The sequence below is a fragment of the Ranitomeya imitator genome, chromosome 5 (genome assembly GCF_032444005.1).
Source record: "Ranitomeya imitator isolate aRanImi1 chromosome 5, aRanImi1.pri, whole genome shotgun sequence".
Classification (NCBI taxonomy): domain Eukaryota; kingdom Metazoa; phylum Chordata; class Amphibia; order Anura; family Dendrobatidae; genus Ranitomeya; species Ranitomeya imitator.
Genome location: NC_091286.1, coordinates 665,287,022 through 665,314,901, shown reverse-complemented (window position 1 = coordinate 665,314,901; position 27,880 = coordinate 665,287,022). Strand labels below are relative to the sequence as shown.

At 43.6% G+C, this 27,880-nt stretch overlaps 1 protein-coding gene across 2 annotated transcripts in view; it reads right to left on the bottom strand.

Annotated features, from left to right (window-relative positions):
- The window catches only part of LOC138638723 (cytochrome P450 2K6-like), a 294,437-nt gene that overhangs the window by 99,942 nt on the left and 166,615 nt on the right, over positions 1-27,880 (bottom strand). For both annotated transcript variants that reach the window (XM_069728251.1, XM_069728252.1), the window contains exon 6: positions 6,177-6,353. In XM_069728251.1, coding sequence (XP_069584352.1) covers positions 6,177-6,353 — 177 coding nt within the window. The remainder of the gene's footprint in view (positions 1-6,176; positions 6,354-27,880) is intronic.

Below are 27,880 nucleotides of genomic sequence, written 5' to 3'. Positions count from 1 at the left end.
CTGATCATGCGCAGTTCGCCTCTCTGAAACCGGAACACATACACCTGGCTACAGAAGATCAATGAGGTGAGGGAAAGAAGCTGTGCGCATTCACGAGCTACGTATAGCGCTGGCGATGATACTGACGCTTGTAAGCCATGTTATCGCGCCCACAGTCATGTGATAATATGCTAAGTGAGTCAACTAGTCTGACAGGTTCCCTTTATCCTCTTACAAGAGGCATTTGTTTCTACCTGGACTGATCTTTTCCTCTCATATGTGGTAAAATCTGTATTCGTTAGGAGATAAAGCACCATCCACTAGTCAAATCCTCATTAACATATCAGAAACGGACCTTAGAAATACATATATAAAGATCTGTTTATGTGTGTCATGTAACAAAGGGACTGTAAGGCAGAGTATTTACATATTACAATTTTACAATAACAACAACACATTTTAGAACTTACCACACAATCATGTGCTAGAACTAACTGGACTATTTTAACCCATCATCGCAACTAAATATATACTACACAAAGATGATACTGAGGTCACTTATTAGATATAGAAAAATACAAAAAAACTTTATTGATAAAATACAGTGTATGGGGATACGAAAGGTACATACACATAATTGATCACACATATGGAATGCAAAAAAATGGCCACGCGGGGGCCCGGTACCATATAAGGGGATAACAATAGTCACATATTTATGATAGGTGTCTCTCCCTTACACCAAAACCTCCTAATAATGCCAGATCTTACTGCTCTGTAATGCCAATATACCCACAATCCTTACTACCTAGCCAGTGGGTGCTGCATCATAAATATTGCGAGGCCTCACTAATAGTGAGTTAGCTTAGTAACTGCACAGTATGCAAAAACAGGACAATCCAACGTTTGCGTCCCAGCCCAGCATGGTAGTTCACATTGGCAGTGGTTGATAATATTTACCGGCAGTTTACGGGGTAATGAGTGTGGACCGGTGCCCAGCGCGTCCGCCTCGACGCGCGTTTCAGACCTTCCTTCTTCGGGGGGCCTGTGTGTCACTGAATTCAAGCCTTTTTTCTGCTCCCATCGCGGCTGCAATCACCGTCCCACAGACCGGAAGTGACGCGCCAGGCCTCTCATGACGCGCACAATTAAATAACTCCACATGTTACAAGAGACTAACATTTAACCCCTTGTCCGCCTACTTGACACAGTTACGGACTATTGTCCTAAATGCAAAGGATGTGGGGACAATTACTAAGGAAGTGGCTGCTGCCCTTTTGGTGGTTGAACCTACAGTCCCCACCTTCTATTTACTACCTAAGATCCATAAGGACGCGCAGACGCCTCCGGGTCACCCCATTATATCGGGTAGAGGGAATTTTTTAGAAAATGTCAACCGCTGGATAGACTTAAAATTACTGCCCCTAGTGGAGGAATTGCCGTCGTTCCTTAAGGATATTGGGGATATGTTGAGGTAGGTTGATGGCCTATGCTTGGATGTGGATACAATGTTTGTTACAGCAGACGTTGAATCACTCTACACAAGCATAAGGCATGATGATGGTTTGAGAGCAGTGGAATTCTTCTTGGAGACTTCTAATTTGCCCATTACAATCAGGGAGTTGGTGCTTGAGTTGCTTAGGTTTCTTTGTCTTCAAGGGGTCCTTCTTCTTGCAGCTCCAAGGAACAGCTATTGGGGCATCGTTTGCCCCTGCGTATGCTAACCTGTTCCTGGGACTGTGGGAGAGGGACCTCTCCCTGCCAGATCAACCGTCGTCGGTGGGCTGCATCCTGTCATGGACGCGGTACATTGATGACATTTTGCTGATCTGGCAGGGCTCAAAGAAACTACTTCAAGATTTTATGCTATCTCTAAACACCAATGACAGCAATATATTTGTGACCTATAAATGCGATGAAGAAAAGATAGAATTCCTTGATGTGATACTTAAACGGGATAGGCAGGGGGAAATACAAATGAACATCTTCCGTAAGCCTACCTCCACCAACTCACTCCTGCGCGCTACCTCCTGCCACCCTGGCCATATTATCCAGTCAGTCCCCACTGGACAATTTCTGCGGCTTCGTAGACTATGTTCTACAGATAATGATTTTATGATACAGGCTGAGGATCTTAAACATCGGCTGATGGAACGTGGATATAGTAATCGGCAAATTAAGAAAGCTTTTAATAGGGTCAGACATACATCTAGGAGTTCTCTCTTATATGGAACTAAGGATAACAAGGTTCAGGACATAGTTCGGTTTGTGACCAACTTTCATTCACATTTTCCCCATATGAGAGGGGCATTAGAAAGGTCCTGGCATATTCTAAGAGCTGATCCTATTATTGCCAAGTTTCTGCCAGAGAAGGCATCCATTACAGCAAGACGAGCAAAAAATGTACGTGATTACTTGGTTCATAGCCATTATGTAGGGGAACCCAGAACCACTTTCCTGGATACGATGGCTGTGAGAAGTGGATGTGCTCCCTGTGGTCGCTGCATCGCTTGCCCTAACGTGGACTCTTGTAGTACATTTACAAATTCAAGTGGCTCCAGGCAATTTGAAATCAGGAAGAAGATTTCTTGCTCTGATAGACATGTGATCTACTATGCGGTGTGCCCTTGCAAAAAAATCTACGTTGGCTTGACCACGAGACAATTTAAAATACGAATCAGGGAGCATGTTAGAGGTATTGAAGCTGCAGCGACCCAGGAAGACATATTGACGTTGAAGACTCTTCCACGTCACTTTAAGGAGTATCATAATTGTGACGGGAATCTCCTTAGGGTTCGTGCCATCGATATGTTGGAGGTCGGTATTCGGGGTGGGGATGCGTCTAAAAGATTGGCACAAATGGAGACCAGATGGATTTGGACCCTTGACATGGTCCATCCATCTAGACTCAATGAAAATGTAAGTTTTGCCCCTTTTTTGTGACTGGTAATCCGCCGTGGGTATTATAACAACATTGTGGCCTTGGTGCTCACATTGTTGTGATCATTATGCTAATGCAATATTTTAACTATGTATTAATTTGGTTTTTATGTTATTTATAATTACAGTGACAATGTGAATATGTTTTTGAGTATGTCACATCATTCAGCCCTGAGCATCAAGAGTTAACAGCTCCTCACAGTACAAAGAGATACCTGGTCTATGCGATGAAGTCTGATAGTAATGAATGCAGGACCTGCTGGAGAGATTATACAGGGTGGAGCGCGCTAATTTGCTTTTTTGCACTGCATGCTGTGGCGGCACTGTCGGTCGAAGAGAGGGGAGAGTGGGTGTGGCTTACAGTGGCTGATGGGAGATTTGTATTCCTCTGCCTTTCAGTTGTCATCATGCAGTGGACACGTGAGGAGAGGTCATTTTGTGTTGAAGCGTATTTTTCAAATGCCCACTCGATCATTGCAGTGCAGCGTGCTTTTCGTTTACAATTCGCTGTTCCTCCACGCGGACGTGTTCCTGGACGGCAATCAATTGTAAATTGGGTGAATGCATTCAGAACAGCAGGGAATGTGTCATGTGTACGAAGGGGACCTGAGAGAAGGATTACAACACCACAAAACATCGAGAGAGTTAGAGCAGCAGTACTGCAATCTCCGAAACGCTCTGCTCGGAAGCAATCATTTGCTCTTGGCATTTCAAGACGTTCTCTCCACCGGATTCTTCATGATGAACTGAATTTTCACCCGTATAAAATGTGCGTGGTCCAACATTTGTCAGCATGGGACTATTTGACACGGCGGACCTCTTGTGAAGACATGTTAGCAACGATACCCCGTGACGCAATTGTGTTTTTTTCTGATGAGGCACATTTTCACCTCAGTGGGTGTGTAAACAAACAAAATATGCGTTACTGGAGTGAAGCAAACCCCAGAGAAGTTCACGAGAGACCTCTGCATTCGGACCGCGTCACTGTGTGGTGCGCCATATCACGAGTAGGCATCATTGGTCCTTACTTTTTTCAGGACATTGGTCGTGCCATAACTGTGAACTCCGAACGGTACTTGTCTATGATACAGGATTATTTTCAGCCGGCTCTTGAGGCAATGGAACTAGAGGATACATGGTTCCAACAGGATGGTGCCACTGCACACACAGCGAGGGTTACCATGAATTGTTTGAGGCAAATGTTTCCTGGACGGCTTATCTCTTTGAGGGGAGATGTGAACTGGCCAGCACGCTCACCAGATTTAGCCCCATGCGATTTTTTCCTTTGGGGTTACCTGAAGTCTAAGGTGTATATCAACCGTCCCAACACCTTGGAAGACCTAAGGAACAATATTGAAGCTGAAATTGGCAGAATACCAGTGGACATGCTTGTTAGAGTTCATGAAAACTTCAGAAAACACTATTTAAAACCATGTAATTTAAAAATTCCATTACTGTTCAGTATAATTAAAATATAAAATAAATTTTTCTAATGATCATAATTTTTTTATTTCATTCCCAAATCAGCAAATTACCGCGCTCCACCCTGTACTTACTTTGGATATTTATACTATTTATTTCTTCACGTATTAGGTTCTGTTATAATAGGTCTATTGTGTTATATGTCTGCTTACATTATATTGTCTCCTTTATAATACTGTGAGGGCATTGTAGACCGTGTGTTATTATGTTCCCCTACACAGTGATGGGACATGCCCCATGCCTAGACTCACATCTCCCTCTGCCTCCGCTGCCCTGGGTGGCCTTCGGCGTCTCACCGTGATCAGTAGTGTCCTGCCAGGACCTGCGGTCATGTGACGCCGACGCCGTCCGGCGTTGTGGTTGTCATGGGGATGTGCGTTGTCATGAGAGGCCTGGCGCGTCATTTCCGGTCTGTGGGACGGTGATTGCAGCCACGGTGGGAGTCTAAAAAAGGCTTGAATTCAGTGACACACAGGCACCCCGAAGAAGGAAGGTCCGAAACGCGCGTCGGGGCGGACGTGCTGGGCACCGGTTCACACTCATTACCCCGTAAACTGCCGGTAAATATTATCAACCACTGCCAATGCCAATTACCATGCTGGGCTGGGACGCAAAAGTTGGATTGTCCTGTTTTTGCATACTGTGCAGTTACTAAGCTAACTCACTATTAGTGAGGCCTCGCATTATTTATGACTCAGCACCCACTGGCTAGGTAGTAAGGATTGTGGCTATATTGGCATTACAGAGCAGTAAGATCTGGCATTATTAGGAGGTTTCAGTGTAAGGGAGAGATACCTATTATAAATATGTGACTATTGTTATCCCCTTTATATGGTACCGGGCCCCGGCGTGGCCATTTTTTTGCATTCCATATGTGTGATCAATTATGTGTATGTACCTTTTGTATCCCCATACACTGTATTTTATCAATAAAGTTTTTTGTATTTTTCTATATCTAATAAGTGACCTCAGTATCATCTTTGTGTAGAGTATTTACATATGTAGACACAACTACTTCTGGTTCTGGGGGCACGGGGTACCTTACAGGGTCCCTTTAATGCTCATCATGTGAGGTGGATCCTCTAAGCCTACGATCTGAGTGGGCACATGAACCCTGGTGTTGATACATGAAGGAAGAAGGCACGTGGGCAGCGAGAACTGTAAAAGGCTCACCAAGAATCTCAGGATCAGCACAATGGATGAAGTGGAATCCAGCAGGGAGGAATTCAACATCAAACGCTGAACATCAAACAGCCAGATGATGGATCACACCTAAGATAGGACTAGGAGTCTAAGTCCCAAGACCCAGGTGTGAGTGTCAATGGGCATTAAGTAGGTTTAGGTAGATTACGTCATTGATCCACGATGGGCAACTTACAAAACCCAACGTGGAGCACAACAGAGGGCAGCAGACTCAGGGGAAGGAAGTGGAAGTGGAGCCTGGCATACCCGGGAGAGGTATGTAATATAACATATTTTACAGATTTTCATGTGTACTATTGATTTATGAAATACATTTTGTTACAACAGTTACTGTTTCCATTTCCTGTAATCTGTAACAGCCCCAGCTACCAAGTGCCACTTATAATACTACAAAATTTACACTTCAAAAATACGGCAATGACATCCCAGCAAGCCATATAGCTCCACAACTAGACAAAGTTTTCCTGCAGTCCTATATCAAACAAAATTACTTTGTTTTTTCAACTTGATTTATGCCAGACGACAAGCTCAGCTCTGCCACACATGTAACAGTATGTACAGTATGTTATTACCTCTCGTTGTTTCACCAAGAACGAGTCGATAAGGTTCCTCTGGTCATTTACATCAAGTTGTTCCCTGTTGATCTTGAAGGTTTCTCGAATGAAGGCGCAGACTTCATTTGCATTCCTGAGCGCCTTTTCTGCCACATTCGGAAACCAGCGCATCACTGATGGATATGTGTTATAAAGCTGCACAGAAAAAAATAGATGACCTTTGTATTTCTATTTCTAACCAGATATATTCTTAAAACTGCTATCCAAAATACAAAAGTTCCACTTATACACAGGATAGTTGCAATTGTTTTTTTTTTCACTTGAAAAAGACACTAGTCTAAAGTTGAAGCACATTGTGTAAATAAAAACCTTCAAGTCATTCTGGTGCGTGCATCTTCAATAAACTCCATGTGATTCACGACCTCTTTACCTCTCATAATCTTTTCTTTCTGGGCATCACCGAAACATGGCTGACATCCTCTGACACAGCCTTCCCCGCTGCACTATGTTACGGTGGCCTCCACGTCACCCACACTCCTCGCCCTGGCAATAAACATGATGGTGGAGTAGTGAGCCTTCTCCTTTCTTCCAACTGTACTTTTAACCCAATCCCACCTCTACCTTCCCTAATCCTCCCTTCTTTTGAAGTCCACATTGCACTTTTTATGGACCATTATACCCGTATGAGTCTAAATTATTATCTGGTAATTGTGATAAGGGTATTATGTTGCTTATGTGTCAGCGGTTTACACATTACTTGTTAGCTTTAATTTAAATCTATGCTTAGTGAGGTCCTTGCAGCTGACTAGTTTCATATAACCCTCTCACTCATATTGCGTTAATGTGACCGCGCTAACGGACAGCGTTGCACGGCGAAATTAACGCCGTGCAATGCGTCCGTTAGCGCGCCCATTAACAGCAATGGGGACGCGCATCACTAGCGCGTGCCATTTTCGGCACGCGCTAGTGATGTGCCGGTGTTTTGTGGCGCGCCGCGGACGCTGCTTGCAGCGTCCACGTCGCGCCCGAGGTCCGTTCCCCGCTCTCGCAGATCAGAGATCTGCGAGATCGGGGACGTTTGACGCGACCCCATAAAACAACATTGCGTTAGCGCAATCCGCTAGCGCTAGGCGCTAAATGGATTGCTCTAACGCAATATGAACCTAGCCTTAGAGGTTTGTTAACTCTCAAATATTATGGCATGTAGGGCTCTGGTGTGTTGTACACATCATTTGTATGACCCATACTATTTTGATTCTAATCGGAGTTGAGTATTTTTTAAAAGTTTTTAATGGTTTTTGCATGTGGTGGTTTTCAATAAAAAGCATTGTTATATAACAATTCATAAAAAATTCTCTTGGTGATCCTTTTCTTTTTTATGCACACACTTTTTCTTTGATTTGTGCTCTGTTGTTTTGTGTGCATTGGGTGATCCCAGTATTCTTCTATTGATTGACGGTGCCCGCAGCCGGATATCATGTTGTCATCCAAATTGATTAACTTATCCCTAATGACTGATATCATGTGACAGAAGGATTGGGCATTTTGGAGTTCCATAGTTTTTTTTCTATTTTTAAAGAAGTTGTCCACTACAATTTTTTTTTGTTTGTTTTCATAAATCTTGCTATTATGTGCCACTGAAAACATCTACTGTGTTTATTTTGGCAATATTACCTTTTATCTTGCTGTAGCAGCACATCTTCAGTGCTGGATCCAGCTCTCATGGGGTTAATCGACAACTTCCTTTCTTCTGAGTTATTGTGCTCTAATACTACAAGTTCCATGATGCTTTGCACTGCCACTAAGCCCGAACCTAGCACACCCACTCCAAAAACACACCCCAACCCCTTCCTCCTCTCCCTCCTCTCTTCAAAAAGATTTGTGGTGTCATTTCTGTCCAACCTCCTCTTTTACATTTGTCCAACCCACACTCCATTACACACACAATTCAAAGTCAATTGCAAAAAAAAGTGCAATCCAACACTTGTTTTTTGCTTGTTTTTTTTTGCTAGGTTCACTAAATGCTAAGGCTGTGTGCACACGTTGCGGATTTGATTGCAAATCCGCAGCGTTTTTTGCTGCACTGAATTGCAACAAATGCGCAGTGTAGTGCACAACCAATGTAAGTCTATGGGAGCCGCAGACTTGTTGTGCACATGATGTGGAAAAAGCCGCACCGAAACACAGTTTTTTTTCCGCAGCATGTCACTTCTTTTGTGCCGAACTGCAGCGTTTCTGCACCCTTAGACTTTCATTGAGTCGGTCACATCCGCAGCTAAACCACAGATGTAAAAAAAGATATGCAGTTTTGCTGCGGATGTGGATCCGAGAAACGCTGCAGTTCGGGAGGAGGGAAGTGGGTGGGCAGTGACTGTGTGTGTGCGGATGTGTGCAGGGCTGTTTGGGTGTGTGCGGGGCTGTGCGGGTGTGTGCGGGGGGTCTTTTGGGGTGTATGTGCAGGCATCATCTGATGGGACTACAAGTACACAGCATCCAATCTGCAGCTAATTCGGATGTAATCCGGACAGTGGACACGCACTCTACACTATCCATAAATCTATCAATAGATATATGTATCCAGATATATCTATAGATAGATATATGAATAGATAGATGTATGCATCTATAGGTCTATCTATATGTAGATCTGTCTATCTATTTCATCTATCATCTATCTGTCTATCTGTGTGTAATTGAGTGTGGGTTGGACAAATGTAAAAGAGGAGGTTGGACAATAATGACATCACAAATCTTTTTTTTTTTTGTTCAATAATACATCTTTATTTAGCTTTATTTATTTCAAAAACGCATACAAAAACCGCACAAAAAAAATTAAAAAATGCATCAAAACGCGCCAAAAATGCACCAAAAACGCATCAAAACTGCAACAAAAACTGCATCAAAACCGCAGCAAAAACTGCAGCAAAACCGCATAAAAACAGCACCAAAAACTGCATCAAAACCGCACCAAAACTGCATCAAATCTACACCAAAAACTGCATCAAAACCGCACCAAGAACTGCACCAAAAACTGCATAGAAAAGCATCAAAAACCTGAATCAAAACCACGCAAAAAATGCACCAAATACTGCAGCAAAATTTGAATCAAAACCGCGCAAAAAATGCACCAAAAACTGCACCAAGAACTACAGCAAAACCACGCAAAAAACATGGAAAAAAACGTGAAAAAAATGCATCAAAAATGCAGCTGCGTTTTCTGCAAGGAGATGCAGATTTTGTGCTGAAAATTCTGCACCCAAATCTGCAACGTGTGTACACAGCATAAAACTGACCTGCCATTATGATTCTCCAGGTCAGTACGAGTTCATAGACACCAAACATGTCTAGGTTATTTTTTATCTAAGTGGAGAAAAAAAATTCCAAACTTTGCTAAAAAGAAATAAAATAATTGCGCCATTTTCCGATACCCGTAGCTTCTATATTTTCAAAGATATCGGGTTGGGTGAGGGCTAATTTTTTGCTTGCTAAGCAGACGTTTGTAATTATACCACTTTTGTGCAGATACGTTCTTTTCATCGCCCGTTATTGCATTTTAATGCAATGTCGCAGCGACCAAAAAAACATAATTTTGGCCTTTGATTTTATTTTTCTCGCTACGCCTTTTAGCGATCATGTAATTTTTTTTGTATTGAAAACAGCTGACATGTTGCGGCTTTGAAGTGGGCTCACCGCCGGAGCCCACCTCAAAGCAGGGGATACTGCCAGCTGATGTACTATTCCGTCAGCTGGCAGAAAGGGGTTAATGAACAACGTTTCAGTTAAAAAAAAATGAAAAAAAAAAATGAAAAAAAAAAATGATCTGGGCTCCCACGCAATTTTCTGCACCAGAGGGGGAAACCAGACAGCCAGGGGCCAATATTTGTAGCCTGGGAAGGGGGTAATACCCATGGCCCCTCCGAGGCTATGAATATCAGCCCACAGCTGTCTGCGTAGCCTTTACTGGCTATTAAAAAAGGGAGACCCCCCAAAAAAAGTGACATGGGGTCCCCCTATATTTTATAGCCAGAAAGGCTACGCAGACAGCTGTGGGCTGATATTCATAGCCTAGAGAGGGGCCATGGATATTGGCCCCCACGGCTACAAATACCAGTCCGCAGCCGCCCCAGAAATGGTGCATCTGTAAGATGTGCCAATTCTGGCACTTAGCCCCTCTCTTCCCACTCCCTTGTAGCCAGGGCTGGACTGGCCATCGGGCACTTCTGGCAAATGCCAGAAGGGCAGGTGCCAGTAGTGAGCCGCTGCACTCTTTCCCCCCTCCCCCCGCCAGTGCCGTCGCCGCATTCAACTATGCCAGCGTCTATGATGCCGGTATAGTTCAATGCAATGATGGAGGAGAGAGCGTCCGCTGACGCTCCCTCTCCCATCATTCCCCGCTTTGCCTCTGACACTGTGGGTGCGCGATGACGTCATATCATCGCACACCTGAACACAAACTTAATTTTAAGGTACCTTAAGTACTATTAAAAACATATTCAATCAGAAGTAGATGCTGAGGTTTCCCCAGAAAAGTCACACTTGCAGAGCAAATAGCAAGAATTACACACCATTTTTGCATGTGTCAGGCAAATTGCTTTATGACATTTGAGACATTCATAATTTGAAAGCCTTCTGGTTCCGCTTTCCGTTTGGCAGGTGGTACATCTCCTTCTTTTGTGAGGTGGTGCAGATGGTGACTTTTCACCATCATCTTCTGGGCGGAACCTTTTGAGCTGAACTTGAAGGCGAGAGGGGATACCGATTGTTTTCACGCTTCTCCTGCGTAGCTCTCCAAGTACTAGTTCATGGGCCAATTTTTTCAGATACAATCGTCTACGGAGTGGTTCAAGCCTGTTTTCAAGATAAATTACTTGTGAATTTATACCACCCAAATTCAACATAGCAAAAAATATGACCATTGGCCAGCGTTTGATGTTTCTGCTGACGTTGAAAGTGGAGCACATCTGATCTGCTGTATCCACACCCCCTTTGGTGGCATTGTAAAATATAATTATCTCCGGTTTTTTTTCTGCCCCAGTCCCAGGATCGATGGCAGCATCATCATGAAGTGTTGATAGAAGAAGTACGATTTTTTTGGCATGTGGTACATAGGAAACTAAAGCCTTTCCATTATGGAATGCAAACATACTGCTGTACTGTTGTCTCTCTTTCACACTTACAAACTGTGGCGGCAATTCCCTTTTGTTTTTTCTTACAGTTCCCACATATGACAGCTTCTGAATTTTCAGATAATCAATCAGATCACAACTTGTAAACCAATTGTCAGCTGTAATATTGCGACCCGATCCAAATAAGGGTTCAGCCAGTCTTTTTACAACATCAATGGGTTTGTTGCTCACACAGTAAGGACCTTCTGGTTGTTTTCCTGCATAAACTTCCAGGTTGTAAGTGTAGGTCTTACTGGCATCAACAAGGGCATACATTTTTATTCCATATTTGTTTGGCTTTGATGGAATATATTGACGAAAGGCACATCTACCACGAAAACCAGGGAGCATTTCGTCAATAGTGAGATTCTCTCCAGGGTAATAACTTTGTTTACAGTTTACAACAAATCTTTGAAATATATCACGAATTGGAGCAAGTCGGTCATGTGTTTTGCGTTCGGTTCGGGTAGTTCTGTCGTCAAACCGAAGGCAACGAATTAGAATCTTGAATCTGTTTATGGACATAACAAGGCTAAATTTTTCAACTCCATCCCCATCTTTACCCCAAAGTTCCTCCAAACTTTGTCTATTTGCCCTATAAGCTGCTGCAAGGTACAGTAATCCAAAAAAAGCACGCAGTTCTATTTCATCTGTGGGCTTGATGGTTCTGTTGCAGATGTACTTGTCCTTTATAATATCTATATATTGGTTGGTATATGTGACAATAGAGTCCAGAATGTCATCTGTAAATATACTGTTCCAGCATTCAACTGCAGTTTTTGCATTATGTGCAGTTCCTATTACTGCAGGAAGGTGAGTAATAATGTTTAAAGGTTCCCTACGTTTTTTCTGGAATGGCTTCTTGTTCCATTTAGTATTTTTCTTTTCCAATATAATATGATCCAACTTCTTCATCCTCACCACTGTCACCATCTTGCTCTGTTTCAGAATCCAGGACACATTCTTCCACCTCATCATGAGAATCAATCTCACTTTCCTCTCCTAAATCCTCATTCAGTGTGAGGTCTCTATCATCTAACAGCATGTTTGTTACTTCCTCAACATCAAGTTGTTTGGATAAATTGTACATTTTCCTCTCCATTTCAGCAGATAATCTGAAGCAAGAGAAGGAATATGTTAGGGAACTACTGTATATGCCTGAGCAGCACACTTTCTTTTATAAAATCTCCCTTATTTCTATGAAATATCCTCACATTTTGTGCTATACATTCATAAAACAAACTAAATAAACTATTGTGATGAATAAAAACATAAAATACCAACCTTACTGAATGTGACGTATTCACATACAATGAGCCTGAGAGATCTGTGCAGCTATATCCTCTCCCCTGAAGCTCTGAAATCCAACTGTGATATCAGGTTTCACAGACCTTCAAGAGACAGGAGACTACCTGGAGGGAGGGGGTTTCCTCACAATCTGGTGAGGAAGGAGAAATGAAAGTAAAAGAGAAGCGCCTGTCAGATCAGTTGTATGTGACGGAGGGTTAAAAACTCTTCCCCTGCTTTATTAACATTGGAAGGGATCCCAGCATCTGATGACTATCCAACTGAGGGTTTTATGGTGTATCTCCTTAAATCATTTTTGACCACTATGAATATTTGTGGTAAAGATGTCATCCCTGATCCTAAACAATCATTTAATTCAAAGGCTTCCCAAGCTTTTATAAAAAAGCTTTTCCAAGAGATAATAAAATCTGTAAACTCTGTCACTGAGTCAATCCCCCCTAGCATAGCTACTGGAACTTCACTTGCTCAAGAATCATTTGCATATAAAAACAAACTTGAAAAAAACGAACAAAACTTATCTCAAGCAATCTCTAAGCCTTCAGAATTATTGGAGGGGATTCAGAAAAAAATGGATCTTCTAAAGGCCAATTTAAACAACTTTGAGGATTTTAGAAGGAAGAATAACGTTAAGATCAGGGGTATACCAGATTCAATTCAGGCTTCCCAGTTGGAGAGTTATGTATCATCAATGATCTCTAACCTATTTCCTAACTCTACCGAAGGCCCTCTGATAGAAAAGGTTGTCAGAATACGCAGACCACCCACGCTTCCCAGGGATTTAACATGTGACGTCATTGTTACTTTTTACCCAAATTGGGTCAGGAACGCGCTCTTAGGTATCTCAAAAAATCTGAGATTTCTCTCTTCCCCTTACAAGCAACTGGTTTTTTATAAGGATTTGTCTAAAGTCACTCTCCAAAACAGGAGAGTTTTTTCGCATACCACAAGAGAACTACTGCGTGCAGGCCTCTCTTACTCCTGGACAAGATCATCAACCCTCCGGGTGAGACTTCCGTCAGGTTTATTTCATGTTGCCTCTCCGGACGAGGGTATTGAATTTTTAAAATGCATTGGAATCAACTCCTCTGAAGCCACATCCAGTTCCCTACCAACAACTTGAAGGGTAACTGTTCTGGTTGAACAATCTACAAAGATCTGTTATTTGACTAGCTGTAACAACTTAATTCTACTTTAAAAGTTTTTTTTTAATTTTTTTTTGTTAATTGATTGTTTCTTGGATCAAAACCGAACTTTCCTCCACTAGGTCTTAGGGGTGCCATGTGCACTCTGGGACTTGGGTAGGCATTATTTCACACATTATGCGACCTTTAATCTACTTTTATCTCACAGGCTATAAAAAACGTGTATACTAATATTACTGAGCATCATATAATATTGACTTTTCAGCGACGTTATTTGATATTCCACTTATTGTGTTTATAAGTAGGCATCATATTCATACAGTATATCTCTATACTTAGGCTACTTTGAATCCGACATGTATATGGTTGTTTTCTCTTTTAGGCCCAGCTATTAAGCAACATTTTTCTTTACTGTAAATGCTTATTATTATTCTACTTCATCGCACAGGCTACTTTAATTCTGACTTGTATACTTTTGTCTATTCTCTTGGGCCTAGTTATTAAGCAACATTTTTCTTTACTGCTAATGCTTATTTTTACTATACTGCATCGCAAGACTAATTTAATTTTCGTCCCTTTGTTAGTGACATATATATGTAGTATATTTAAGCTACCAATTTATGGTCTGTTTTCTAATGCCTGATATTTCATTCCCCATTTCACTTGGGGATTCCTTTCCTTTTCCCTACCCTATGTTTATTTCCTTCCCCTTTCTCTCATTTCTACCTGTTTAATATTGAAAATACCAATAAAAACGTTTGAAAAACAAAGATATTATACAGTCACCATGTGACAAGTGGGCCTGTGTAACTTCAAATGCCAGGGCTGAATTTTAGTCTCAGTCCGGCCCTGCGTGTAGCGGTGAGATATGGGGTAATAAGGGGTTAATGTCACCTTGCTACTGTAAGCTGACATTAAGCCGGGTTAATAATGGAGAGGCATCAATAAGATGCCTATCCATTATTAATCCAATAGTAATAAAGGGTAAATAAAACACACACACATTAGGAAAACAAGTATTTAAATATTCTTCATTTAATCATACTTACCATACTTCAGCGCCTGCAAAAAATGTAAAATAATAAACCGTATACTACCTGTCCGCCGTAGTCCAATTAATAACGAGTGTACCACGACGATCTCCCCTATAGAACAATGACATCAGGTGATGTAACTGCTCTATAGGACCCTCAGTGACACACTGACAGGAGACAATGACTCCTGCAGTGCATCACTGAGAGGTTACCATAGGACAAAGTCTCACGTTATGGCAATTGCTGCGTGGGAAAATTTCTCTTACAGCAATGCCAAAAGTGAGACAAGGGACTATTTTCTCACAGGGGCGTAGGAATACATTGTGGGGAATACATTGTAGAAGGATGCCTTCCATCATTGTATTCCTGGAGCCCCTGGAGAGCGGTCACATCAGCTGATGCTGCTGCTCTCCACGGGAAATCGTCGTGGGACACTCGTTTTTATAGGATTTCTGCAGATCAAGGAGTATATTGGTTGTTTATTATTTTATTATTTTTTACAGGTGACACTGGCTTCGGGGATGAAAGTGACAAGTTATGGTGAGTATGTAATCTATGTTATATGTACTGTATGTTTATATGTATGTTGTATGTATGTACTGTATGTATGTACTGTATGTGGCATGTCCCATGTGCGTGTCACATGGTGCATGTCACATGTCATCGCATGGTGCATGTCGTCGCATGTCGCATGGTGCATGTTGCATGTTGCCGCATGGTGCATGTTGTCAAATGTTGTCGCATATCGCATGGTGCATGTCGCATGGTGCATGTCACATGGTGCATGCCGCATGGTGCATGTTGTCGCATGTCGCATGTCGCATGGTGCATGTTGCATGTTGTCACATGTTGCATGTTGTCACATGTTGCATGTTGCACGTTGTCACATGGTGCATGTCGCATGTGCATGTCGCATGGTGCATGACGCATGTTGTCATATAGTGCATGTTGCATGTGTGGGTCGTTTGGTACATGTCATATGGTGCATGTTGCATGTTGTCAAATGGAGCATGTTGTTGCATGTCACATGGTGCATGTTGTCACATGTTTCATGTTGCATGTTCTCACATGATGCATGTCGCATGTGCGTGTCGCATGGTGCATGTTGCATGTTGTCACATGGTGCGTGTCGCATGATGCATGACGAATGGCGCGTGTCACATGGTGTGTGTCATATGGTGTGTGTCGCATGTTGTCGCATGGTGCATGTCACATGGTGTGCGTCGCATGGTGCATGTCGCATGGTGCATGTCACATGTTGTCGCATGGTGCATGTCACATCTTGTCGCATGATGCATGTCGCATGGTGCATGTCGCATGTTGTTGCATGGTGCATGCTGCATATTGTCACATGGTGCATGTCGCATGTTGTCACATGATGCATGTCGTCGCATGGTGCATGTTGTCACATGGTGTATGTCGCATGGTGCATGTCACATGGTGTATGTCACATGGTTCATGGTGCATGTCGCATGGTTCATGGTGCATGTTGTTGCATGGTGAATGCCACATGTTGTCACATGGTGCATGCCATATGTTGTCACATGGTGCATGTCGTCACATGGTGCATGTTGTCACATGTTGCCGCATGGTGCATGTAGCATGTGCATGTCACATGGTGCATGTCACATGTTGTCGCATGGTGCATGTCACATGGTGCATGTCGCATGGCACATGTCGCATGGTGCATGTCACATGGTGCATGTCGCATGGTGCGTGTCACATGTTGTCGCATGGTGCATGTCACATGGTGTGTGCCGCATGTGTGCATGTTGTCGCATGGTTCATGGTGCATGTCGCATGGTTCATGTTGCATGTTGCATGTTGTCACATGGTGCATGTCGCATGTTTTCACATGGTGCATGTCACATGTTGTCACATGGTGCGTTGTCACATGGTGCATTTCGCATGTTGTCACATGGTGTATGTCGCATGGTTCATGGTGCATGTCACATGGTGCATTGTGCATGTCACATTGTTCATGTTGTCGCATGGTGCATGTCACATTTTGTCACATGTTGCATGTCGTCACATGGTGCATGGTTCATATCAGGTAGTTCATGGTGCATGTCGCATGGTGCATTGTGCATGTCGCAGAGTTCTTGTTGTCACATTGTGCATGTCGCATGTTGTCACATGTTGCATTTCATCACATGGTGCATGGTTCATGTCACCAGGGATTCAAACCAGGGATTCAAGCTTGAGGAGGCTAATTTGCATATTCCAGGTGGTTTCTGGGAAAAGCGAAGTCTCCCTAAGCTAGAAGATCGTTGGGTACAGCCGGGACCAGCTGCTTGGAAAGCATCACCAAACCAGGGATTCAAGCTTGAGGAGGCTAATTTGCATATTCCAGGTGCCTTCTGGGAAAAGCGAAGTCTCCCTAAGCTAGAAGATCGTTGGGTACAGCCGGGACCAGCTGCTTCGAAAGCATCACCAAACCGCGCGCCGTAAGGAATTTTTGCCTGTAGGATATTATTGCAAGAGAGCTTGGCTGAGTAGATTACACAAGAAGGAAAACACACAGCAAGTCAGCAGGATCTAGGAGCAACATGGCAGATGTGACAACCTACATGGTGAGCTGCAGCATGTGCTACATGTTCACAGATCGACCAGAAGAAGAATCCAATTTCACCTGTCAGAAGTGTAGACTTGTGGCTCTTTTAGAAGAAAAGGTGCAGGGTCTGGAAGAAAGAATAGCAACTTTGAAACTCATCAAAGAGAATGAAGACTTTCTAGACAGAACAGAAGCATCTCTACTGGTCACAGAAGGTGAAAAAAGTGTCAGAGAACCTCCAAAAGCAGATGAGTGGAAGCATGTGACCAAAAGAAGCAAGAAGACCATGGAGAAATCACCAACCACACAACTGAAGAACCGATATCAAATCTTTGTAGAGGATGAAGATGGCACACCTAAGGATGAAGCAATACCAGCAAGCAAAAAAGAAAAGGGCACACAGCAACAAGTGACAGCAAAAAGTACAGCCAAGAAGCAACGAAGAGTGGTGGTGGTGGGAGACTCACTACTGAGAGGCACAGAAGCAGCCATCTGCAGACCGGACATAACTGCAAGAGAAGTATGCTGCCTTCCAGGTGCGATGATCAAGGATGTGACCGATAGGATACCAAAGCTCTTCAGCTCCAAGGACGTCCACCCATTTCTTCTGATACATGTTGGCACCAATGACACAGCAAGGAAGGACCTACCGACAATCTGCAAAGACTTTGAAGAGTTGGGGAAGAAAGTAAAGGAACTGGATGCACAGGTAGTTTTTTCTTCTATCCTTCCAGTAGACGGGCATGGCACCAGGAGATGGAACAGGATCCTTGATGCAAACAACTGGCTAAGACGATGGTGCAGACAACAAGGATTCGGATTCCTGGACCACGGTGTGAATTACTGGTACGATGGACTCCTCGCCAGAGACGGACTACACCTCAACAAACCTGGGAAACACACATTCGCCAGAAGACTCGCTACACTCATCAGGAGAGCGTTAAACTAGAAGAAGAGGGGACGGGAAGAAAAACATTAGACTTGAACAAAGAAGACCAAGGAAAACATACTCAGATGGGAGGTAAGAACATTTCTAAAACAATCCACAGCGAGGAGATTGGAACAAACCAAAATCCTCTAAACTGCATGCTCGCAAACGCCAGAAGCCTGACAAACAAGATGGAAGAACTAGAAGCAGAAATATCTACAGGTAACTTTGACATAGTGGGAATAACCGAGACATGGTTAGATGAAAGCTATGACTGGGCAGTTAACTTACAGGGTTACAGTCTGTTTAGAAAGGATCGTAAAAATTGGAGAGGAGGAGGGGTTTGTCTCTATGTAAAGTCTTGTCTAAAGTCCACTTTAAGGGAGGATATTAGCGAAGGAAATGAGGATGTCGAGTCCATATGGGTCGAAATTCATGGAGGGAAAAATGGTAACAAAATTCTCATTGGGGTCTGTTACAAACCCCCAAATATAACAGAAACCATGGAAAGTCTACTTCTAAAGCAGATAGATGAAGCTGCAACCCATAATGAGGTCCTGGTTATGGGGGACTTTAACTACCCGGATATTAACTGGGAAACAGAAACCTGTGAAACCCATAAAGGCAACAGGTTTCTGCTAATAACCAAGAAAAATTATCTTTCACAATTGGTGCAGAATCCAACCAGAGGAGCAGCACTTTTAGACCTAATACTATCTAATAGACCTGACAGAATAACAAATCTGCAGGTGGTTGGGCATCTAGGAAATAGCGACCACAATATTGTGCAGTTTCACCTGTCTTTCACTAGGGGGACTTGTCAAGGAGTCACAAAAACACTGAACTTTAGGAAGGCAAAGTTTGACCAGCTTAGAGATGCCCTTAATCTGGTAGACTGGGACAATATCCTCAGAAATAAGAATACAGATAATAAATGGGAAATGTTTAAGAACATCCTAAATAGGCAGTGTAAGCGGTTTATACCTTGTGGGAATAAAAGGACTAGAAATAGGAAAAACCCAATGTGGCTAAACAAAGAAGTAAGACAGGCAATTAACAGTAAAAAGAAAGCATTTGCACTACTAAAGCAGGATGGCACCATTGAAGCTCTAAAAAACTATAGGGAGAAAAATACTTTATCTAAAAAATTAATTAAAGCTGCCAAAAAGGAAACAGAGAAGCACATTGCTAAGGAGAGTAAAACTAATCCCAAACTGTTCTTCAACTATATCAATAGTAAAAGAATAAAAACTGAAAATGTAGGCCCCTTAAAAAATAGTGAGGAAAAAGCTAACATATTAAACACCTTCTTCTCCACGGTATTCACGGTGGAAAATGAAATGCTAGGTGAAATCCCAAGAAACAATGAAAACCCTATATTAAGGGTCACCAATCTAACCCAAGAAGAGGTGCGAAACCGGCTAAATAAGATTAAAATAGATAAATCTCCAGGTCCGGATGGCATACACCCACGAGTACTAAGAGAACTAAGTAATGTAATAGATAAACCATTATTTCTTATTTTTAGGGACTCTATAGCGACAGGGTCTGTTCCGCAGGACTGGCGCATAGCAAATGTGGTGCCAATATTCAAAAAGGGCTCTAAAAGTGAACCTGGAAATTATAGGCCAGTAAGTCTAACCTCTATTGTTGGTAAAATATTTGAAGGGTTTCTGAGGGATGTTATTCTGGATTATCTCAATGAGAATAACTGTTTAAAGGGAACCTGTCACCTGAATTTGGCGGGACTGGTTTTGGGTCATATGGGCGGAGTTTTCAGGTGTTTGATTCACCCTTTCCTTACCCGCTGGCTGCATGCAGGCTGCAATATTGGATTGAAGTTCATTCTCTGTCCTCCATAGTACACGCCTGCACAAGGCAAGATTGCTTTGCGCAGGCGTGTACTATGGAGGACAGAGAATGAACTTCAATCCAATATTGCAGCCAGCATGCAGCCAGCGGGTTAGGAAAGGGTGAATCAAACACCTGAAAACTCCGCCCATATGACCCAAAACCAGTCCCGCCAAATTCAGGTGACAGAGTCCCTTTAACTCCATATCAGCATGGGTTTAAGAGAAATCGCTCCTGTCAAACCAATTTAATCAGTTTTTATGAAGAGGTAAGCTATAGGCTGGACCACGGTGAGTCATTGGACGTGGTATATCTTGATTTTTCCAAAGCGTTTGATACCGTGCCGCACAAGAGGTTGGTACACAAAATGAGAATGCTTGGTCTGGGGGAAAATGTGTGTAAATGGGTTAGTAACTGGCTTAGTGATAGAAAGCAGAGAGTGGTTATAAATGGTATAGTCTCTAACTGGGTCGCTGTGACCAGTGGGGTACCGCAGGGGTCAGTATTGGGACCTGTTCTCTTCAACATATTCATTAATGATCTGGTAGAAGGTTTACACAGTAAAATATCGATATTTGCAGATGATACAAAACTATGTAAAGCAGTTAATACAAGAGAAGATAGTATTCTGCTACAGATGGATCTGGATAAGTTGGAAACTTGGGCTGAAAGGTGGCAGATGAGGTTTAACAATGATAAATGTAAGGTTATACACATGGGAAGAAGGAATCAATATCACCATTACACACTGAATGGGAAACCACTGGGTAAATCTGACAGGGAGAAGGACTTGGGGATCCTAGTTAATGATAAACTTACCTGGAGCAGTCAGTGCCAGGCAGCAGCTGCCAAGGCAAACAGGATCATGGGGTGCATTAAAAGAGGTCTGGATACACATGATGAGAGCATTATACTGCCTCTGTACAAATCACTAGTTAGACCGCACATGGAGTACTGTGTCCAGTTTTGGGCACCGGTGCTCAGGAAGGATATAATGGAACTAAAGAGAGTACAAAGGAGGGCAACAAAATTAATAAAGGGGATGGGAGAACTACAATACCCAGATAGATTAGCGAAATTAGGATTATTTAGTCTAGAAAAAAGACGACTGAGGGGCGATCTAATAACCATGTATAAGTATATAAGGGGACAATACAAATATCTCGCTGAGGATCTGTTTATACCAAGGAAGGTGACGGGCACAAGGGGGCATTCTTTGCGTCTGGAGGAGAGAAGGTTTTTCCACCAACATAGAAGAGGATTCTTTACTGTTAGGGCAGTGAGAATCTGGAATTGCTTGCCTGAGGAGGTGGTGATGGCGAACTCAGTCGAGGGGTTCAAGAGAGGCCTGGATGTCTTCCTGGAGCAGAACAATATTGTATCATACAATTATTAGGTTCTGTAGAAGGACGTAGATCTGGGTATTTATTATGATGGAATATAGGCTGAACTGGATGGACAAATGTCTTTTTTCGGCCTTACTAACTATGTTACTATATCATACAATTATTAGGTTCTGTAGTATATAAATTTTTGCCTAGCGGCCTTAGATCAACGTATGATTTTGGGATGTGCGGTTTATGCTCTTTTTTTTTTTCTTCTTTTTTTTTTCCTTTCTTTTTGTTGTATGTATGTACTGTATGTGGGTTTTTTTTACATTCAACACATTACCCGGAAGATGCGACTACTACTGTCCCATCATTGGCTAATGTGTCACTCACTGTCAGTGTAGCAGGCATAGCCCGATGGGTCTTGTAATTCCATCGGACCATGCCTGCACACAGAGACACACACACACCAATGACCCCACCGCACAGCCCCGCAGACCCCCCACCCGCACACTCCAGAACCTTTGATAGATTCACCACGCAGACCCCCACCCCCTGCCACCACCGCACCGACCGCCGCCACCGCAACCGACTGCCGCACCGGGCGCCTCTACCGCACCGGCTGCCGCCACCGCCACCACCACACCGGCCACCACTGGATCTAAGTCAGCACATGAGCACGGTCGGCCCGCAGACCCCAGCCCCGCCCACCCGCAGATCCCAGCACAGCCCACCCGCATAGCCCCGCCCGCCTCCAGCACAGCCCTGCCCGCCCCCAGCACAGCCCCGCAAGCAGCCCCCAGCGCCGCCCACAGCCCAGTCACTCTTGAGTGACTGCTGTCTGTGGAGGCTGGTCATGCCTACTGCTGACGTCACGTCAATTTCCAGAGTCTAGAAATTGACGTGATGTCGGCGGAAATTAGCGGCGGCTGCAGCCTGGGGGTCACGTGACCCGGACTCAGCCGCCGCCATAGCGCCGCACACAGGAGAAAACGGCAACAGAAGGTATTTAGAAAATTCCTCAGGGGCCCCGGGGAGATACATAGGGGAGGTTAACTGAAAGTAGCGGACAACCCCTTTAAGGATTTCCAGCATCTTAAAGCTGCATTTATCCAGATTCCAGGAATTTGTGAATTTGACATGGCGGGGAAGTAAGATTTCAGCATACCCATTCTTGTGTTTACAGAGGAGATACAGGTGCTTCTCACAAAATTAGAATATCATCAAAAAGTTTATTTATTTCAGTTCTTCAATACAAAAAGTGAAACTCATATATTATATAGAGTCATTACAAACAGAGTGATCTTTTTCAAGTGTTTATTTCTATTAATGTTGATGATTATGGTTTACAGCCAATGAAAACCCAAAAGGCATTATCTCAGTAAATTAGAATAAAGAGTAAAAAAGATTTTAAAATCCAAAATGTTTGCCTACTGAAATGTATGTTCAGTAAATGCACTGAATGCTTGGTCGTGACTCCTTTTGCATCAATTACTGCAGCAATGCGGTGTGGCATGGAGGTGACCAGCCTGTGCACTGCTGAGATGTTATAGAAGCCCAGGTTGCATTGATAGCAGCTTTCAGCTCATCTGCATTGTTGGGTTTTGTGTTTCTAATCTTCATCTTGACAATGCTCTATAGATTCTCTATGGGGTTAAGGTCATGCGTGTTTGCTGCCAATCAAGCATAGTGATAATGTTATTTTTAAACCAATTATTGGTACTTTTGGCAGTGTGTACAGATGCCAAGTCCTGCTGGAGAAGGAAATTTCCATCTTCAAAAAGCTTGTCGGCAGAGGGAAACATGTAGTGCTCTAATATTTCTTGATAGACTGTACGGAGGAGAGCCAAGCTAGCGGACTCTCCTGCGTATCTGGCCTGGAACCGTCGGGTCTGCCACCAGTGTTTTAGGGGGAAGAGATTGCTGACTGGAGCAGTTCAGGACTCCTGACTGATTGGGGTGGGTCTGACATATATAGCAGTTTGAGCGGGAAGACGGGACACTTGGCGAGGAACAAGCTTGTGAGTAGTGAGGCGGCTGACTTCCTCTCCATGGACCCACACCCACTAGCTGTGCCTATACCCCCAGCTAGCCAGACTGCCGACACATCCTACGCTCAGCACAGAAAGACTTCCGCACCACGTAGTAACAAGGATAGAGTATGTGCCTTGGCTCTGCTCATCATCGCGGAGGCACCGCTTAGTCCCATCCTTGCGGTGCCTGTTAAGGACCGGCCCATGCCTGTCGCTGTGTCCGCTGGACTGTGTGTTGCTACTGTGGCCTTGCCTAGTGAACTTTATGCTTCTTCTTCTGTGCCGCCGACCATCACCTCTAGACCACCATGCACACGGATCAGGATCAGGAGATCGCGTGATAAAAAAATGGAAGGATTCATCGTCGCAAGGAAAATGTGCATCGCTCATCTGCAGGACCGGATCGGAGACATCTTGCCACCTTCCTTCAGCGCGCAGAGACTGATAAGTTAACCTCTTATATTCTATTGCATTTGACTTCCCCATCCTCTAATCACATCCCTTACCCCCCTGCTTGTACCATTACCTTTTCTACATACAAAGAACCTGTTAACCCTTGCTCTTCCTCCTGTGTATCAAAGCATCCTACGCACCTGCTATCATCCTACAAGATAGCTGCGCTGACTTTGGTCTTGATAAAACACAGTGGACTGCAGATGACATGGCTCCCCAAACCATCACTGATTGAGGAAACTTCACACTAGACCTCAAGCAGCTTGGATTGTGGCCTATCCACTCTTCCTACAGACTCTGGGACCTTGATTTCCATATGAAATGCAAAATTAACATTTATCTGAAAAAAACACCTTGGACCACTGACTAAAGGTACCGTCACATTTAGCGAAACTGCAGCGATCTAGACAACGATGCCGATCGCTGCAGCATCGCTGTGTGGTCGCTGGAGAGCTGTCACACAGACAGCTCTCCAGCGACCAACTATGCGAAGTCCCCTGGTAACCAGGGTAAACATCGGGTTACTAAGAGCAGGGCCGCGCTTAGTAACCCGATGTTTACCCTGGTTACCAGTGTAAATGTAAAAAAACAAACAGTACATACTTACATTCCGGTGTCTGTCCTCCGGCACTCTGCTTCCTGCACTGATTGTGAGAGCCGGCCGGCCGTAAAGCAGAGCGGTTACATCACCGCTGTGCTTTACGGCCGGCCAGCGCTGACAGTGCAGGGAAGCAGAGCGCCGGGGGACAGACACCGGAATGTAAGTATGTAGTGTTTGTTTTTTTTTACATTTACACTGGTAACCAGGGTAAACATCGGGTTACTAAGCGCTGCCCTGCGCTTAGTAACCCGATGTTTACCCTGGTTACCAGTGAAGACATCGCTGAATCGGCGTCACACATGCCGATTCAGCGATGTCTGCGGGAGATCCAGCGACGAAATAAAGTTCTGGCCTTTCTGCTCCGACCAACGATGTCACAGCAGGATCCAGATCGCTGTTGCGTGTCAAACACAATTAAATTGTTCAGTGTGAAGGTACCTTAACAGTCCAGGTTTTTTTCCTCCTTGGCCCAGATAAGACGCTTCTGGCATTGTCTATTGATCATGAGTGGCTCGACACCTGGAGTTGCTTGTGCACCTTTAACCAACCACACGTTTTCCTTCCACTCAACTTTCAATTACGGTAATATGCATGGATACTGCACTCTGTAAACATCCATCTTCTTTAGCAATGACCTTTTTTACTTACCCTCCTTGTGGGGTGTGTCAATGATTGCATTCTTGAGATCTGTCAAGTCAGCAGTTTCCCCCATGATTGTGGAGCCTAGTAAAATAGACTAAAGTGATTTTATAGCATCCCGGCGTATTTAAAACACCAGTCATGTGTAGAGTAGGCTGCCTTCTCCTTGGCACTTGGGGACAGGAGAATTTACCAGCACCCTTTTGTTAGGTCCAGAGTGGTGAAAAAACTTGGCCTCTCAATGAGCTCATCATCCTAGGGCATCAGATATGCGTCAAACTTGGACACCTCGTTCAGCTTCCTGTAATCATTACAGAAACACCACTCTCCATCTGGTTTTAGCACAAGGACAATGGGACTTTCAATGATGCCCAGACTCAACATTCTCCTTTTAGATCACCAGGCGGCAGGCTTCATGAATTTTACACAGCTTTTGGTTCACCCTCACATGAGGTTCTTTCAGGACTTAATGCTCCACAACCTGCATACAACCTGGCAACTCTGGAAACATTTCCCAGTTCCACTGAAGCAGGTCTTGGCACTGTGACTTCTGGGCCGGTGATAGTGTCTCTGCCACTGTGACATGTCCCCTAGGCATGATACTTGCTCTGTTTCCCTGTCTCACGATGGTTTGAGTAGGCTAATGTGGTACCAACATGATTAGGGCTCTTAGCTGAAATGCGTTGATTGTTGCACCCAGGTTCCGATGTGGTGACCAGCACTTACTGTATGTCCTTGCAATTGTTCTAATAAAGTTTCTACATTTTATACTCTGGTTTTTACTGGCTTCATTGCTGTAGGCTTTCCCCTTTTTTTCTTCAATGTGGTACCCCTGGTATGGCTTTCTTCTCCGATTGGTGGACCTTGTAGTTGACATTTCTCATCTTTTCAACCACCTTGTATGGCCCTTGTCACTTGTCCACAAACTAACTTTCCACCCTTGGGATCAACACCAACACCTGCTCTCCAGGGCTAAAATGAGTCTTGCTGACCAATTGTAGACCCTTTTGTGTGCAGGAATGAGGCTCTCCCTCACAATCGGCATCACCTTTGCGATCTTGTCCTGCATCCAGGCCACATCTTTGTAGATGCTTCGGTGGGGTGTTACTTCCACTTTCAATGTCTCTTTTCCAATTTCCAGAAGGTTTCAATGGTATAGCAGATCAAATGGTGAGTACCCACATAAGCCTGTGGGTCTTCTCTAATGAAAAACAGTAGATACAGTAGCAGGCAAACCCAGTCTTGGCCATCCTTCTCCATAGTAACATAGTTATTAAGGTTGAAGGAAGACGTTAAGTCCATCTAGTTCCACCCATAGCCTAACCTAACATGCCCTAACATGTTGATCCAGAGGAAGGCAAAAAAAAACCATGTGGGTTTTAGCACAGATTTCAAGGTTTTGCTGAACCTCTCCACCAGGCCATCTGTCTGCGGATGGTACCCCGATGATAAGAGTTGGGTAATCTGGAGAGTCTTATACAACTCCTCATAAATTTGGACATAAAATGAGTCCCTTGGTCCATCATGATCTTTCTTGGCAGGTCCATCCAGGAGAAAATATGAACTAGACAACTCTAGTGGTTGACGTTCTTTAATCAAACAGGATTCACTCACTATATTGACTGGAAAGCGTGAGGACCCATGACGTGGGTTGCCAGCTTATGTTCTTGTGCACTTTTTTACTTTTACTTTTTGAGGTGTAGTTGGGCCCTGATGGCTTTGTAAGTTGTGGCCTCTGTTCACACGGGACGCATTACAGTTAGCACTGGTCAGCCCGCCACATTGCATTACTAATAGGCTATGATCCAGTTGCTGTTCATATTCTGTGTGAACACTGCTGCAGATTATTTATTTGCACTGGTGTGCCAAGCGGCCAATCCCTGATTGTAGACTGACTGTCTCATTTGGTATTACGGGGTTTTGGAGATAATGGTGTGCACTCAGGTCAAAAGCAAGGAGGTGCTGGTAAAACAGACCATATGGTCCAAGCATTAATGCACCAAAAAATTACCGCACACTCAGAACTGATGTGATGCAAAAAGTATTTTACAAGTTTATTGTGTTCACAAACCAGGTTGCCACAAAAGAAAAAGAAAAAAGTGCAGACAGAAACCCAACATTTCGACCTTCCCGGGTCTTATTCATGGGGTTACTACGGGAATAAAGAAATCAAATATAAATCTAGCAACATCAACAAAGGTAAAGACAATGAGAAAAGACTAAAATATACAAAAAAATGCAAAAATATATACACCAATATGTAAAACATTGGTAAATAAACATACATGATATCTACAAATAGAGAGGAGCCAGAGATGGTTAGAGACTGCTGGTAAAGAGCAACAATCTTTGCTACGAAACCTCTACAGCATTAATCAAGATAGTAGGTCCTCGGAATAAAGATAAGGCATAAGCTAGTTACCTTGATGCACGATTAGATATATATACGAGTGGCGGGCATGGGGCAGGAGGATAAATCCCTTGGCATGTACATTGTCGCTGTGATGAATAATGGGATGGCCAGGAAAGCGCACTATTTGCACATGGCACCGCACTGGTAGTCGCTGCTAACAGATGCAGAATCTTGTGCTAATGTGCGGCATAGCACTTTTAGGCGCTAGGTAGCTCCACCATTTATGAGCAGTCATCAACACTAGAAAGGGGAATGATTAGGAGCTTTCATACA